Source organism: Neovison vison, chromosome 9 (genome assembly GCF_020171115.1).
Source record: "Neovison vison isolate M4711 chromosome 9, ASM_NN_V1, whole genome shotgun sequence".
Classification (NCBI taxonomy): Eukaryota; Metazoa; Chordata; class Mammalia; order Carnivora; family Mustelidae; genus Neogale; species Neogale vison.
In genome coordinates this window covers 23,324,023-23,336,971 of record NC_058099.1, presented here as the reverse complement: position 1 = coordinate 23,336,971, position 12,949 = coordinate 23,324,023, and the positions used below count along the sequence as shown (strand labels likewise).

At 49.9% G+C, this 12,949-nt stretch overlaps 1 protein-coding gene across 5 annotated transcripts in view; it reads right to left on the bottom strand.

The window, feature by feature from the left end:
• EPB41L4B (erythrocyte membrane protein band 4.1 like 4B) overlaps positions 1-12,949 on the bottom strand; it is a 124,555-nt gene that overhangs the window by 56,456 nt on the left and 55,150 nt on the right. For all 5 annotated transcript variants that reach the window (XM_044265176.1, XM_044265179.1, XM_044265177.1 and 2 more), the window contains exons 7-14: positions 11,815-11,935; positions 10,709-10,796; positions 10,454-10,542; positions 10,090-10,159; positions 9,822-9,991; positions 7,857-7,966; positions 5,835-5,865; positions 2,567-2,600 (exon numbers count right to left, since the gene is read on the bottom strand). In XM_044265176.1, the coding sequence (XP_044121111.1) occupies positions 2,567-2,600; positions 5,835-5,865; positions 7,857-7,966; positions 9,822-9,991; positions 10,090-10,159; positions 10,454-10,542; positions 10,709-10,796; positions 11,815-11,935 (713 nt within the window). The remainder of the gene's footprint in view (positions 1-2,566; positions 2,601-5,834; positions 5,866-7,856; positions 7,967-9,821; positions 9,992-10,089; positions 10,160-10,453; positions 10,543-10,708; positions 10,797-11,814; positions 11,936-12,949) is intronic.

Genomic DNA, 12,949 nt, shown 5'->3' with positions numbered 1-12,949 from the left:
CCACCTCCAGCCTGTAGAAAGTGGCGGCCCCATGCATGGCCGGAAGCCACGGGGACTTCTCAAGGCTAGACTTCCCGTGGGGCACATTAGACCCTCCTGACTTTTAAGTTACTGTTGTCTTGCCACCATTATTCTTCAAATTATTTCTTCCCTTCTTCTCCTTTCCGTGCTGTTTGGGTTAATGAGCACAAATCTGTTCTGTACTGTGGAAAGTTCTCAGTAATTCTGTTCATTCTGTTTTCAGAAACCAAAGATGCCCTCTCTCCCTGCCTAATTCTGCCTTCTAGTGGCCTTTCTCCTTCAAAGGCACTGGTCAATGAGTGAAGGGGGCAGCCCCCAGAAGGACATGCTAGAGGAAAAAGGGCGTGGGGAAAAGATCTCAGGAGCCGAATCTGAAAGCAGCCCTCTCTCGGGAAACAGAGACTTCAGAGTTCAGATGGTCTGCCCAAAGCTGGAAGGCTTTGAGTGTTTTGATCACACAGCCAGGCCCCAAAGGAGGTTCCACCAGTTGGATCTTCAACAGAAGGGGATAATCTCGAAAAGAAACGGACCTCGCATTCTAGTGCTTGTCTTCAAACACAGTCAAATCAGACTCATCAGAGCCAGGTGGGTACTTCAGCCATAAAGACGTGGAAGGATATTCCCAAACCTTCCTTTGTCTGCTTTGGTAATTTATCCACACTCTAAAGCTGTCAAGGAGCATTTTTTAATGTTAACCCAGATGGCTCCCACCAGGGCAGTTCTGTTCCCCTGGGGACAATTGGAAATATGTATGTGCACTTCTGCTTGTCACGAGGATGACAGGATTACCTTCAGCTAACCAGGAGAAAGAGGGAAGCTAAACACCCTGTAAGTCTCAGGACAGTCCCACAATGAAGAACGGCCCCTCCTGAAACGCCAACAGTGTCTTTAACAAAAACCGCAGCAATCCAATCTTCATGGCAGCTGGCTGAGCTCACAGGAAGAGGGACGCTGCAAGCCCATTGTCCTGAAAACCTTCTCAGCACTCACGCTGACCGACCAGCCCGCTTCTCAGGACGTTCTCTTCCTGGTCATTTCACTCCCAAACCTTGATAGAGCAATACAGAGCCTCTGAGACTGGCAAGGGGGTAGAAGACCAGGGGGTAGAAGCCACAGATGTTATGAGAACGTCTAGGTAACAGTTTTTGTGCCTGGAGTTCAATGAACAACTGTTTCCAAGTTCACTCTGGGCAGGCAAGGCTTTGCTTTGTTTTCATTTTTTTTGGTGCCTTCAAGCCAGGACCACCCATCCACAGCTCTTCCCTTCCCCCACAGCCAGTCCCTCGCACCTGAAAATCCCTCCGGACCAAATAGCCAACCTGTGACTGAGAAGATTCAAGGGCCTAAAGAAGGCAATGAGATCGGGAAATCTGGCTGTTCCCCTACCAGGTTCAAACCACTTTCTACATGCTATTCCCCAAAGTCAGAAGTCATGTCCAAGTTCTGCACGTCGGGAAGACGATTTCACAGAAGATCACAGAAGATGATATCACAAAATTCTTCTGAAATGTACTTTGGAGACCTTGTCAAGACCACATACATTGGGATCCCACCCCCTTTTAAGGAATTCAAAACCAGACTGGTGTCAGAAGAGTAAGTGCCCTTGGACAGAAACCACCCAACACAAGAAAAATGGCCCCAAACGAGGAGGTCATAGGACACAGATGCTGCCCCTAGCATGAATCTAGTGAGGGAGGAGTGGGGAGGAAGCAAATGTAGAAAAGCAGGTTGGAGCCAGGTTTAGAAAGCCATGTATAGCCAGCAAGAGCCACCCCCAGGCACGGGTGGGTGGGCAGGCAGGGGTGTGGGGGCCCTGCTTGGCTACCCGGTAGAAGAGCAGAACCACTAGCCAGGGAAACCTCTCTGTACTCCTTCTGCAGGCTCAACAGGCCTGCCACACTGCTCTACAAAGAAGGTTCTAGAAACCAATGCTCAATACTGTTCAAAAAACAGGCAGGGAAGTGAGAGGCAGTTTTTTTTTTTTTTTTTTAAATGGGGGAAGGGTTGTTCAATAGTCAAATGATTTTGGGAAACAATAGCTTAAAAAAAATGTCTTTTTTTGCAGGATTTCTCCATACCTTTAACACCCAAATGGGCCCTGTAAGATCCAAGAAGGGGAATGAAGGACATACCATCTCCCAAACATGTGACTAAGACATCCTTTCCCGGATGCACATCTCAAGGGACTCATGTTCCTGAGGCCGAGAACACACTGACAAAACACGGCCTCGCTTGAGTGCCCCTAAGAGGTTGTATCTGACCACCCAGAAACTTGAACATATGTCCCTGCTGTTCGCTAGCTGAAAATGTTAAGAAAAAAGAGGGCCAGCTGAAATGACCAAGAGGGACCAGGGTTCATGGAAGAAGGATCTCCTCTTACTGTTTTCTCGAAAAACAAAAACCACGCCCCTCCCTCCCGCCAACCAAAAAAATGTTTTCTTCTTGTTTCTTCAAAATTTGGCTATAAGCATAATGACTGCTTGAATGCAGAAGATTTTGAAACTTCAAGAAGTATTAATGAAAATCTTCAAAAGCAGTATCTTACCTGGTAATTATGGACTTCGGGATTTGTTTTAGAGCTAAAGAAAAGAAGGGAAAACTGTAATGTAACAGGTGGCATGATCTGTGATTTATTTAACGGTCATTCACAAATCCAACACTGTTAGAACTTTCCCGAACACCATTTCTTCTTCGGTTTATAATAGCCGTTTAAATGAGGGAACCAAACAGCAATTTCTTTTTGTCACTTTTGAGCTCACAGAAACACAAAGGCAATATTCTGGAATGCTGCTCGTGATGTCATGTTTTGGTGACATCACCGAATTTTAGCTCCCATCCCAGGTCTGCACTGGCATTGCTGGTTGGCCACCCAGAGCGTTCTCCAACCGCAGGGAGAGCTCAGCCGCCCATAAGCACCGACCGCGGTGGGTCCCACTATCAACGGGGTTGTGATAGGGCCACTGCTCTGGAACACTCATTCCATAAAAGGCTCTGCACTGGGACCTTCCCATCTGTTACTATTTAACCCACACGACAAGGCTATGAGGTCAACAACCGGTACCACCTCTTCTTACAGATAAAGGGAAGGTTGCCTAATAGAGGAGTGAGGAAACCTGCTCAGGGCCAGCCAGCTAGTCCGTGGCAGGGCCAGGGCTGGAAGGGACAGCTGTTCCAGCCCAAAGCCCATGTGCTTTCCACAAAGCCAAGTGGGCTCCCTGAGGGTCTAAGAAAAGGTTCTGGGCTCCTGATGCATGAGTCTAGTTTGATGGACCCTGACATATAACTATTTTGGTTAAAAAAAACCAAAAAACAAAAAACCACATATATCTGTCTCTCTCTCTCTATGTCATATACTGGTGGAGAAGGCTGGCTTCACGTAAAACACAGCCAGCATGTTTTGTCCGCAGGTTGGCTGCTGCCAGGAAAACCACGAACGGCACCATCACTGGGCCACAGTGCCAGGGTAGTGTACCTGAAATCAAGGTTTACTGCTTCTCCGACAATGAGAGAAACAGTTCATTGTTACGAGTCTAGCTTGGGGTCTAAATGGCTCTGTGTTCCAGTTTTGCGAGGGGACGGGTGCATAGAGCCAGGCTACGGGCCAGGTTCACCTCCAGCCGGATCTCACCAGGAAGGGCAAGGTGCTATTTCTGGTATCACCTCTGCAGCCTGGAGCACAATTTCATCCCTGGCTCCCACAGCAATCCTACTCACCCCGGGATCCCACAGGCTCTGAGGAGCAATTGAACAGCTGCAAACAGTGGTCATTAGCTCATTTGTTCCTAAAGGGTATATTTACTGTGTGTGTGTGTTTTTTTTTTCCAGTGGACATTTTTTTTTTAGTTTGTTTTGGTTCCCAATATATATATAATTTCCACTAGATGCTAAAAGGAAAAATATAATTTTATTAGGGAAAAACAAAACAATCACTTCCCTAGGAAGCAAAGAAAAGACATGTCATAACTTGGAAGCCCTTGAGAATTCAAAGACACGCTGACAGGTGCAGAAAGGTGTAGCGACTCTGGGCAGGCTGTCTGCCTCAGGGATTCTAGTGACGGGGGTGCTTGCGGGCCAGCAAGGAAGCCATGAAGGGACCCTGCAACCTCCTCCTTCCCTCGGGGGGGGGGGCAGGGTGTGATGCCCAGTGGTTCAACAGGACCCTGGAGCCCCTTCTCTAGGTGCTGAGATGTGAACCCAGACACAAGAGTCAGCTGCTTGTCCCCCACCTGCGGGCAGAGCTTCAAACCAGAGACAGAAGGCCGAGTTCCCAGCTGTGTGATACGGGGCTGGTTGTGTTCTCTAGCACCCTGGGGCCCTGCCAGATGTCTTGGGGCTGCTTGGTGGGGAGGGCCAGATGAACAGGCAGGCACCGGCCTCCTCCTCCCTGCCTGGCTTCACCCAGAGCAGCTCTACTTTTGTTTGCACTTGACGCTGGGCTCCCAGGTCAGCATTCTTTCAGGGAGCAGATAGCGGAGGCTAAGAAAATGCAGACCAACACTGATCTAGCTCAACCTCCTCGTTTTCCACGGAAAAAAAAAAAAAAAGGTGGCCCAGGATGAAGGCCTAAGGTCCCAGAGCTGGATGAAAGCAAGGCTGTGGGGCGAGGCGGGAGACCTCCTGGTCCCATGGCCTGCATCCTCATCACCCACCAGGGCCTGGGTTCCCACTTTCCTCCCCCACCAGGCCATGCCAGGCCCAGCCCCCTCTCCGGAACACCTGCCATAGTCAAGCTGTGCTCATCTCCAAGATCTCCCCAGCAGCCTGAGCCCTGTGCCTGGCAACACCCAGGAGCTAACGAAACTGGGCTCCCAGTGGCTGGAGCTTGGACACCAGGACCCAAACAATTACAGCCTGTGATTCTCAGTCAGAGCCCACATGTGCAAACAGCTGTTTCTGAGATCGAACAAGAGGTCCATGCAAGGTGGGATGGGGCTTCTCACCTGGGCCACACACCAGAATCACCTAGGAGCTTTAAAAAACCAGATGCCTCGGTCCCCCTCTCTGTGACAGATGCCATTAGCCTGGGGAGTGGCCAGGCAGAGGGGGAGCTTTCAAGGCTCACCAGGAGATCCCATGTACAGCAAGGATCAAGAGCCCCTGTGCTGGGGAAGGGGCTGGCAAATCCCACCCCAAGGGCCAAGCCTGGCCCACCTGCATTTATGAGGAAAGTTTTATTGGAACACAGCTGTGCTCTTTCATTTACACGCCGTGTATGGCAGCTTGTGTGTGCCAGCGACAGCGCTGAGCCATCGTGAAAGAGACAGCATGGCCTCCAAGGTCCTCGGTGTTTACTCTCTGGCCCTTTACAGGAAAAGCTGCTCACACCTGGGTTAGGGTTTCCGCCTTGTGTTCTTCTGTCTCCATGACATTCGATAAAGGTGTTTAGTAAAGGACTTCTGTATTGTTCGTCTGTAAAGCCTGTGCGCCACTGAGCAGATCCCACATGCGCTCTTGTGAAGCTTTTGCTTAAGGGTGTGGCCTTTCTTCCCGTCCCTGCCTGCAGTGCCCTCCGCACTGTGCACTGCACACCTTCCTCTCACCTTTATCGCCCACCGCTGTCATAAGCAAAGCCCAGAACTATGCAAACAAAGCAGCTGTGTTTAAAAAAACAAACAAAAAAACCCCACCTCTCTTGGAACATTCTATTGTGTACTTATTGAAAACCAGGAGGATGGTATAGCCAGACAGAGAAAAATGGGGGAAAGATCATCAGGTGACTCACTCTGTGGTTTAACTGTACTAAGAAAAAAGTCAACATTGCAAATAAAGACAATAATTAGAAGAGCTGGACCCCAGAGTCTGGGGGAACTTACCAGAACTGAGCTGCTATCACCGGGTTGGTTGCTTTAAAGGAAAAACAAAAATGTGTGTCATCTCAGAGAGCGGTATCACTGTTTACCACGCAAGGACAAGGACCAGGGTGGACAGTTCTGGGATTTCAGAGGGGTCCTGATCCCAGGAGGCAAAATCTTCACCTTAGCTACTTCTCCTTTCTGGAGGAAAAGTCTCCTTTCCCCTGGGCCAAGCCCTCCAATTCACCCAGCGAATGCTGAGCACGGTCCCAGGGCCTGGTGCTCTCAGATGCAGAGATCAGAGACGGTTCTCACTGCCAAGGAGCTCACAGTCTTGACACAGAGACAGAGGTGCACAGAGTCAAAGACAGCAAAAGGGGATGAGGAAGGCTGGACTACAAGCCTGACTGCACTGGGAAGCTCAGGACAGACTGGCTGGAGCAGGCATGTGCATCTGCGGAAGGGACCACGGACAGAGTTAGCGCCTTTATCTGGACTCCACTTGCTTTTGAAAGGACGCAGAGTGGAAAATCACTGAAAGCTTCACAGAGATGCCAGAACTCCGGCTGGAGAAAACACCAGTAAAACAAGAAGGAAAAGAGGGCAGAGACTGGGAAGGAAAGTAGAGGAGAATCAGAGAACCTGTGGTCTGGAAGAGCCCCAAAGCCACCCATGGGGTCAAAGGTCAAGTCAAAGGCAACTTCCTCCCTCTGCAGAGGCTATGCCAGGGGTCTTTCCCTTTCTGTCTGCACATGCCTCCAGGGCCTGGGAGCTCAGCACGGTCTTGAGATGGCTCTATCTTTGGATAACACCATAAGGAAGTTCATTCTTTTTTTGGAGTATTTTTGGACAACGTTGACCCAATGGACCAAAGCAGGCATAAGCCTTGACAGGGAGGCAACACACCCCTCCTCCTCTCTTCAACGCATCACTTGTCACTCCCAATTCCTGCAGTCAGTCACATTCAACCATTGTCACCCTTCTCCGAGGACACCCCCCATCCTCTCACTCTTCGGTCTTTCTTGAAGGTGAGGTCCCATTTCCTGGGCTCCGGACATTCTGTCTTTATTAAAGCAGCCAAGAGTAACTTTAGAGAGCTTCTGGCTACCATGGTATTGCACCATTGGTTCAAAAAGGCAGGAAACAGTGGGGAACACAAGGTTAGATTCTAGAACAGGGGCAAGTACAGATGCGGATCCCACAAAGGCTCGCTAAGTCCTGAGTTATATGAGAAAAACCTACGGAATGACCACTAGGAGTAAGTGATATATATATATGTAGGAGAGGGCCTGGGGGGTTGGAGTACAGAGGCCATGCCATGGCAGAGCCCACAATTCAATGCTAAACTAAGTGTCCTGAAGGGAGGAATAATTAAGCACAGAAGGAGAGCTAGGAGGTGGGATGTGGAGGCCAGATTTAAACAAGCTGCTTGCTCATTCACTGACTGGTGCCGTATTGGGCGTCCGTCCTCAGACAGGCGTGAGGCCACAGTAGTAATGGACAGACAAGGCTCAAGGAGTTCTGGCAAGAGGGGGAGGGGCAGGCTAAATTCAAGGGCAGGGTGTGTTCGGATGCACCGTGAGACCTGAGTCCGGGATTTAAAGTTCTGGATCTGCTCTTACATGTGGACAGAATTCTGGTTAGCATGAGACTAACGTCCCCATTTGAAATTGTAAGATGGAAGAGAGAAGGGACTGTTTTCCCTCCAAGACAGAGGATCATCTTTCATGGGCAAGAAACGTGGTAACCTACGATATTCCTAAGGTCCCGGGCTCAGCAGAAGCAAAGAGGTACAAGGAAAGAAGTAAGAAAAAGAGGGACAAGAAAATGAACACATCTAATGGGAAAAACTAAAGAGAGTGGACAGGAAAAGTGACCTGATGCCCCTAAAGAGAATCCTTCCCATTGGGATTTTGTCAAAAGCTTCAGAATGACAGAGCAGAACGGCAGACAGTTCCTTTAAGAATGGCTTTACCAAGCTCTTTGGGGCTTAACCCACTAAACTTTAAGGTAAAATTCCAGGCAGAATGAACAACACCCCACCTTTGAACGTTGAATGTCTCCGGGATGGATAGCGTTTACTAGGCTTCCGCTCGAAGGTGCTGGTTCTTCGTAACCTGGAGCCATGTGTGGCTTGATACTCTGTCCGCCCGCTGGAAGGTAAATATTTCATTGCATATATCAGAATATCAGTACATTATGCATATTTGGAAGCACGCTTCTATTTTCAAGAGCTCCAATGTAAATTTCAACTTATCGTGAACTCCTTTGGTGAAGACACATACTAAATTTAGCCTTGCATTTGGAAATAAAACCTCTGCCAAACGCAGGCTGTATTATAGGGGCAGATATTTCCACCAAAAGACAAAAGCCTGCAATTTAGGTACCAGCCCCTTAACTCCATAGACAGAGCAGGTCCAAGTACTCGGAACATCTGACTGAGAGAGAACAATGATCCACAAATAAAATAACCTTTCACAACACATTATGTAGACATTTACCTCCTCTAAAACGCCGTAATCAATGACCACTTAAGTCAACCTTGGCCCTCCTTACTCTGCCAAGGGAAAAAGGACTTCTTTCACCAAGGCTTTCTGGGTTTCAACCACCGTGCGGCCTCGCTGCCGTTTCCAGGACGTGCACTGTTTTCATCTGAGCAGCTGTATCCCAGTCACGCCCGGCTGAGGATTTCTCACACAGAAGGGGTCACTTGTCTCCTGCTCTGAGTGCCTCCAAGAGGCATCCTTGTCTCCGACCTTCCCTTCCTTTCTCAGTTCTCTTCAAGGAGCAGAAGGAGCCTGGTCTGGCCAAATCCTGGGGGAGTTTCCTCCCAGGATGGAAAAACCCACCTTGGCAGCCACCCCAACAGCCACTTCCTTGCACAGTACATAAATCTGAGATGAGCACATTTTTTGGCATATTCAAGAGTTCAAGGACATGCCTTGTGTGGGTAGAGGTTATGAAAGCAGGTGAAGTTTTAGAGTGTATAACAGTGGTTCTCAGATCTGTAAACGAGCCTTGGAAACCAACCTTGGGGAGGTCATTTAAAATGCACATTCCCAGGCCTTACTCATGAACGCGTATGTGCGCGCACCCCATCAATTCTGATTACAAGGGTCTCGGATGAGTTCATAAATCCTCATTTTTAATAAGCTCCCAAGGAATTTTTATGTTATTTGAAAGACACGGTCTTACATTCATAAGTAAAAATATGTGGAAAATGAAATTCTTCATGTTTTTGGGGTCTTTTCAGATTCAGATATTTACTGAGCCCATCCTGGGTCACTTGCACACATGTGGACATCTGCTCTCATTCTGATCATCACCAAATTTCTTAATTTAAATAATAATTTAATTCAAATATTTATTTAATATTAGTCTTGGGGTGCTGGAGTGGCTTGGTCGGTTGAGCATCCAACTCTTGATTTTGGCGCAGGCCATGATCCCGTTGGTCACGAGATTGAGCTGCTCTTGGGGGTTCCCTCTCTCTGTCCCTCCCCAAATAGCACCACATGTGCTCTCCCACCCAAATTACTTTTTAAAAAAATTCATTTAATAATACTCTTAATGGCCACATGTGGCTAGTGTCTACTGCACATTTCCAGCTACATGTCAGCAAATAATAATTTTGGTATTTGCCCCATTTCATCCATGAGGACACGGAGGCTGAAAGAACTTCATGGGGGCAACTGTCTGTGGCTCAGGTCATGATGCTGGGGTCCCGGGATGGATCAAGCCCTGCACTGGGCTGCCTGCTCAGCCGGGAGTCAGCTTCGCCCTCTGCCCACCACCCCCCAACGCCATGCTCTCTGTCTCATTCTCTCTCTTTCAAATAAATACATAAAAACTTTAAAAGAGTTCAGGGACGGAAGGTCAGATCTCAAGAAAGAAGCAGGGATGTCCGACTCAAGCCTCTGGACACACACCCACACGTGGCTCCATTCAGGAGACACGCCCCAGGCCCCTCCTTCAGAAGGGTGTGTCCAGGTGGCAGAAGCAGGAGCCCACCTGAATCTGAAGCGGGACCCCAGCCGGATGAAGTCTGATCTGTTGGATTTGCTGTTCCCCGGCGTGCGCAGGCGGAAGAAGGAGTGATGCTCCACGGCGCATTTCCAGAGGTGCTTGCAGGTCCGGGCGCTGTCCAGCCGGAACACGAACGTGTGCTCCTGCTCCCGGCCCTGCGAGGCGAAGCACACGGTGCGGTGATCGGTGCGCGCCCGTGACCTCCGCCGGGCAGGGTCTGCGGCGAGGGCGGAGGACCACAGGCAAGCCTTACCTGGTCATCGTCCTCCACCACCACTAGCGTCAATTTGCTCTTTTTAAAATCCATTTTGGTAATTTTAGGCCTGGTCAGAGAGAAAACATTTTAAAAGCACAATCGGCAGGAAGGCGATCTACACAGACAGCAGTTTCCTTTCTACGTTTTTTAAGCTTTGATTTGCTCAAGAAATCATTCATTCATTCAAGTGATTTATTTACCCAGAACTCTCACGGCCACTGCCAAACACCCGCGTAGGCGAGAGTACGGTGTGTTTTTAAAGCACGTCTGGGTGTTGCCAATATCCCTCAATGATCATCCACAGAGAATTCCACCACAAAATAGGAAAAGACATTTTTAAGATTAGACAAAACTAAATTACCAAAAGAATAAGCCTATTTTGTTAGCTCCTTCAAAGATTAATATGCCTGTCGGGGTCAGTCCAAGAGAATATTCACAGCCATCTCTTCCCTACAAATAAACGAAGTGACAATCGGTACAGGGTTCTAACAGGTCGTCACAGAGCAGAATGCAAAACAGTTTCCTCGCCACATTACTTTGCCGGCACACTGTTCACACGTGGCCCAGTCGCAGTGCACCCCAAGAGACCCCAAGACTTAACCCACACAGTTCTTACCCTGACAACGTGCATGTCTACCCCATACATTTCCAGCCACTTCGCTTTATTCAGATAGGACAGCTCCGCCTGGGCAGGGCTCTTTCCCCTTAGAAAAACCAACGGAAACACATGTAAACTGTGGCTCATAACCCCCCTGATGGGATTCTGAGGGGCACAGCCACATTGGGATGCTTGGCAGCAATTAGAAGAACAAGGGACACCAATCCGAGTGAACAGGAAAAGGCCTCCATGGACAGACTGCTCTCTGACTAGAAAGATGACAGACAGCAGCGCTTATAATGTGAGCACAGAAGGCGACAATTTTTGTGCACGGACGTGGCTGTGTCTACGCCAGGTAAAAAGGCCAGAGAGCTGCACCACTGGCTGCAGAGAGGACAGCGGGGGGGTGAGGGGGGACATGCGTCGGGGCGTGATGCCACAGCCACACCTTCCTCTGCCGCTCTGACCTGGTACGAGAGTGGGCTGGCGTCACCTTCCAGTTTCAAAAAAAAGGTCATGAGGCCCCTTTGAAGGACGGAAGGATAGGAGGAAACTAGGCTCCGTTTCTAAGTCCACGACTGACTCAGAGGAGGCGGAGTCTGGGAAGGTGGGCTGGGAGGGCAGAAAGGCATGAAACTGTCCGCTAGGGAGACCCCAGGGAGAAGGAGGGAAGAGGCAAGACCTAAACGACAAGGCTGGATCTAGCTGTGGCATCGCATGTCCTGAAATATAACGCTGTACAACACGTGGTCTCAAATACAGGACACGGACAGAGACCCAGGTGTGGAGGAAGACTTGGAGGCAGAGCCTCCTTGCTCCCTCTAGGAGGCCAGGTGAGCAGCGGTGTCCCCCGCTGGAACAAGCCAATCGGGACCAGGCTCTGTAATTCAGAGAGCAGCGGGGGTGTGGTTCTGTCCTGCCTGTGTATCTCACTATCTCAGGAAAGACAGGTGTCGTGGTGGGGGAGGGGGCTTTGGAAACATGGGACTGAGAGCCACGGGCGAGAAGTGAAAAGCTGGAGCTACAGTTTTATAGTCTTCAACCAGAGCAACTGTGCTGCCACATCCGAGTCCGACACACACTTATAGATCACGAAAGAAACGCATGAGAATGAGAGATGGTACCTGCACTCTTTCCATCTCTGGAAGATATCAAATTCCATCGCTTCTGTCTGATTTGGAATGAACCGAAACTCAGACACAAGCTCTGGCGTGTGTTCTGGAAGCTCGCACTCCCCCAGCTCCGCTGCGAGGTTCATAAAAGGGGAAAAAAAAAACAAAACAGGAGATGGTGAATGCTTTCGGTGATTGCTGCAAGCAGGTCCAGAGGCAGTTTGCACAACAGTAATAAAGCATAGGTACCCCCATGTGGAGGACCCCCCTCCTTTCAGGAGGGCTGAACTCCCACCTGGTGCCCACACGTACATCCAGAATCCCCAAGAATCATCCTCGTGCCTTCCCCACTGGTCAAAACACCATTATCTCAGTTATGACTGTGTGTGTGTGTGTCTCTCTCTCTCTCGCCTGCTTCTCCTACCCAAGGAGGCCCAGATTATGTTTCCCCCGTGAGGTGGTAGAGCCCAGATCTGCAATAAAAGGCAACTGCAGGGAACGAGGACCTGCTCGGAAACATCCATTTCGGCAGGCTCTCGCGAAGGGTGGGTCCGAGCAGCACTCCCGAGCCTGCAGTGCTGGAGAGGACCAATCAAGCATTCAGTACATGTAGAATCTGGGGGAAAATAAGCCGGGAGAGAGAGGGGAGGAGGGCGGAGGGGAGGAGGAAGGGAGGGGGTGACAAGGCTGCAGGAGCAACTGCGGCAAGTCAGCCAGAACCAGCGCAGACGGGGAACAGCCACGTGAGCAGTCCCAACAGAGAGCCCGGGGCGCCCTGCACACTAGTTGCTCTCGCCAAGTACCCCACAGAATGGAGGGCCCGAGGACACAAGGGGCCCCAGGCCTCCAAGACAGGAATGAGAAAATCCACTCTCCCCAGCCAGGACCCCACCCCTGCAGCTCAGGGGGCGGACCCCAGGATGGAAAGGAATCTTCCAGAGGTTTCTCTAACATCCCGCTACTATGCACAGGGTCTGCATCACCCGGGAGTTTGCTTCTAATGCCCAGTCTCAGGCTCCAGTCCAGAACTACTGATGTCAAAGCTGCCTTTTCACCAGAAGCCCAGGTGATGGGCTCACAGGTTACTTTGGAAAGCACGGATCTGCACCCCTGGACTTTGAACTTGCATGTGCGTCAGAATCACGCA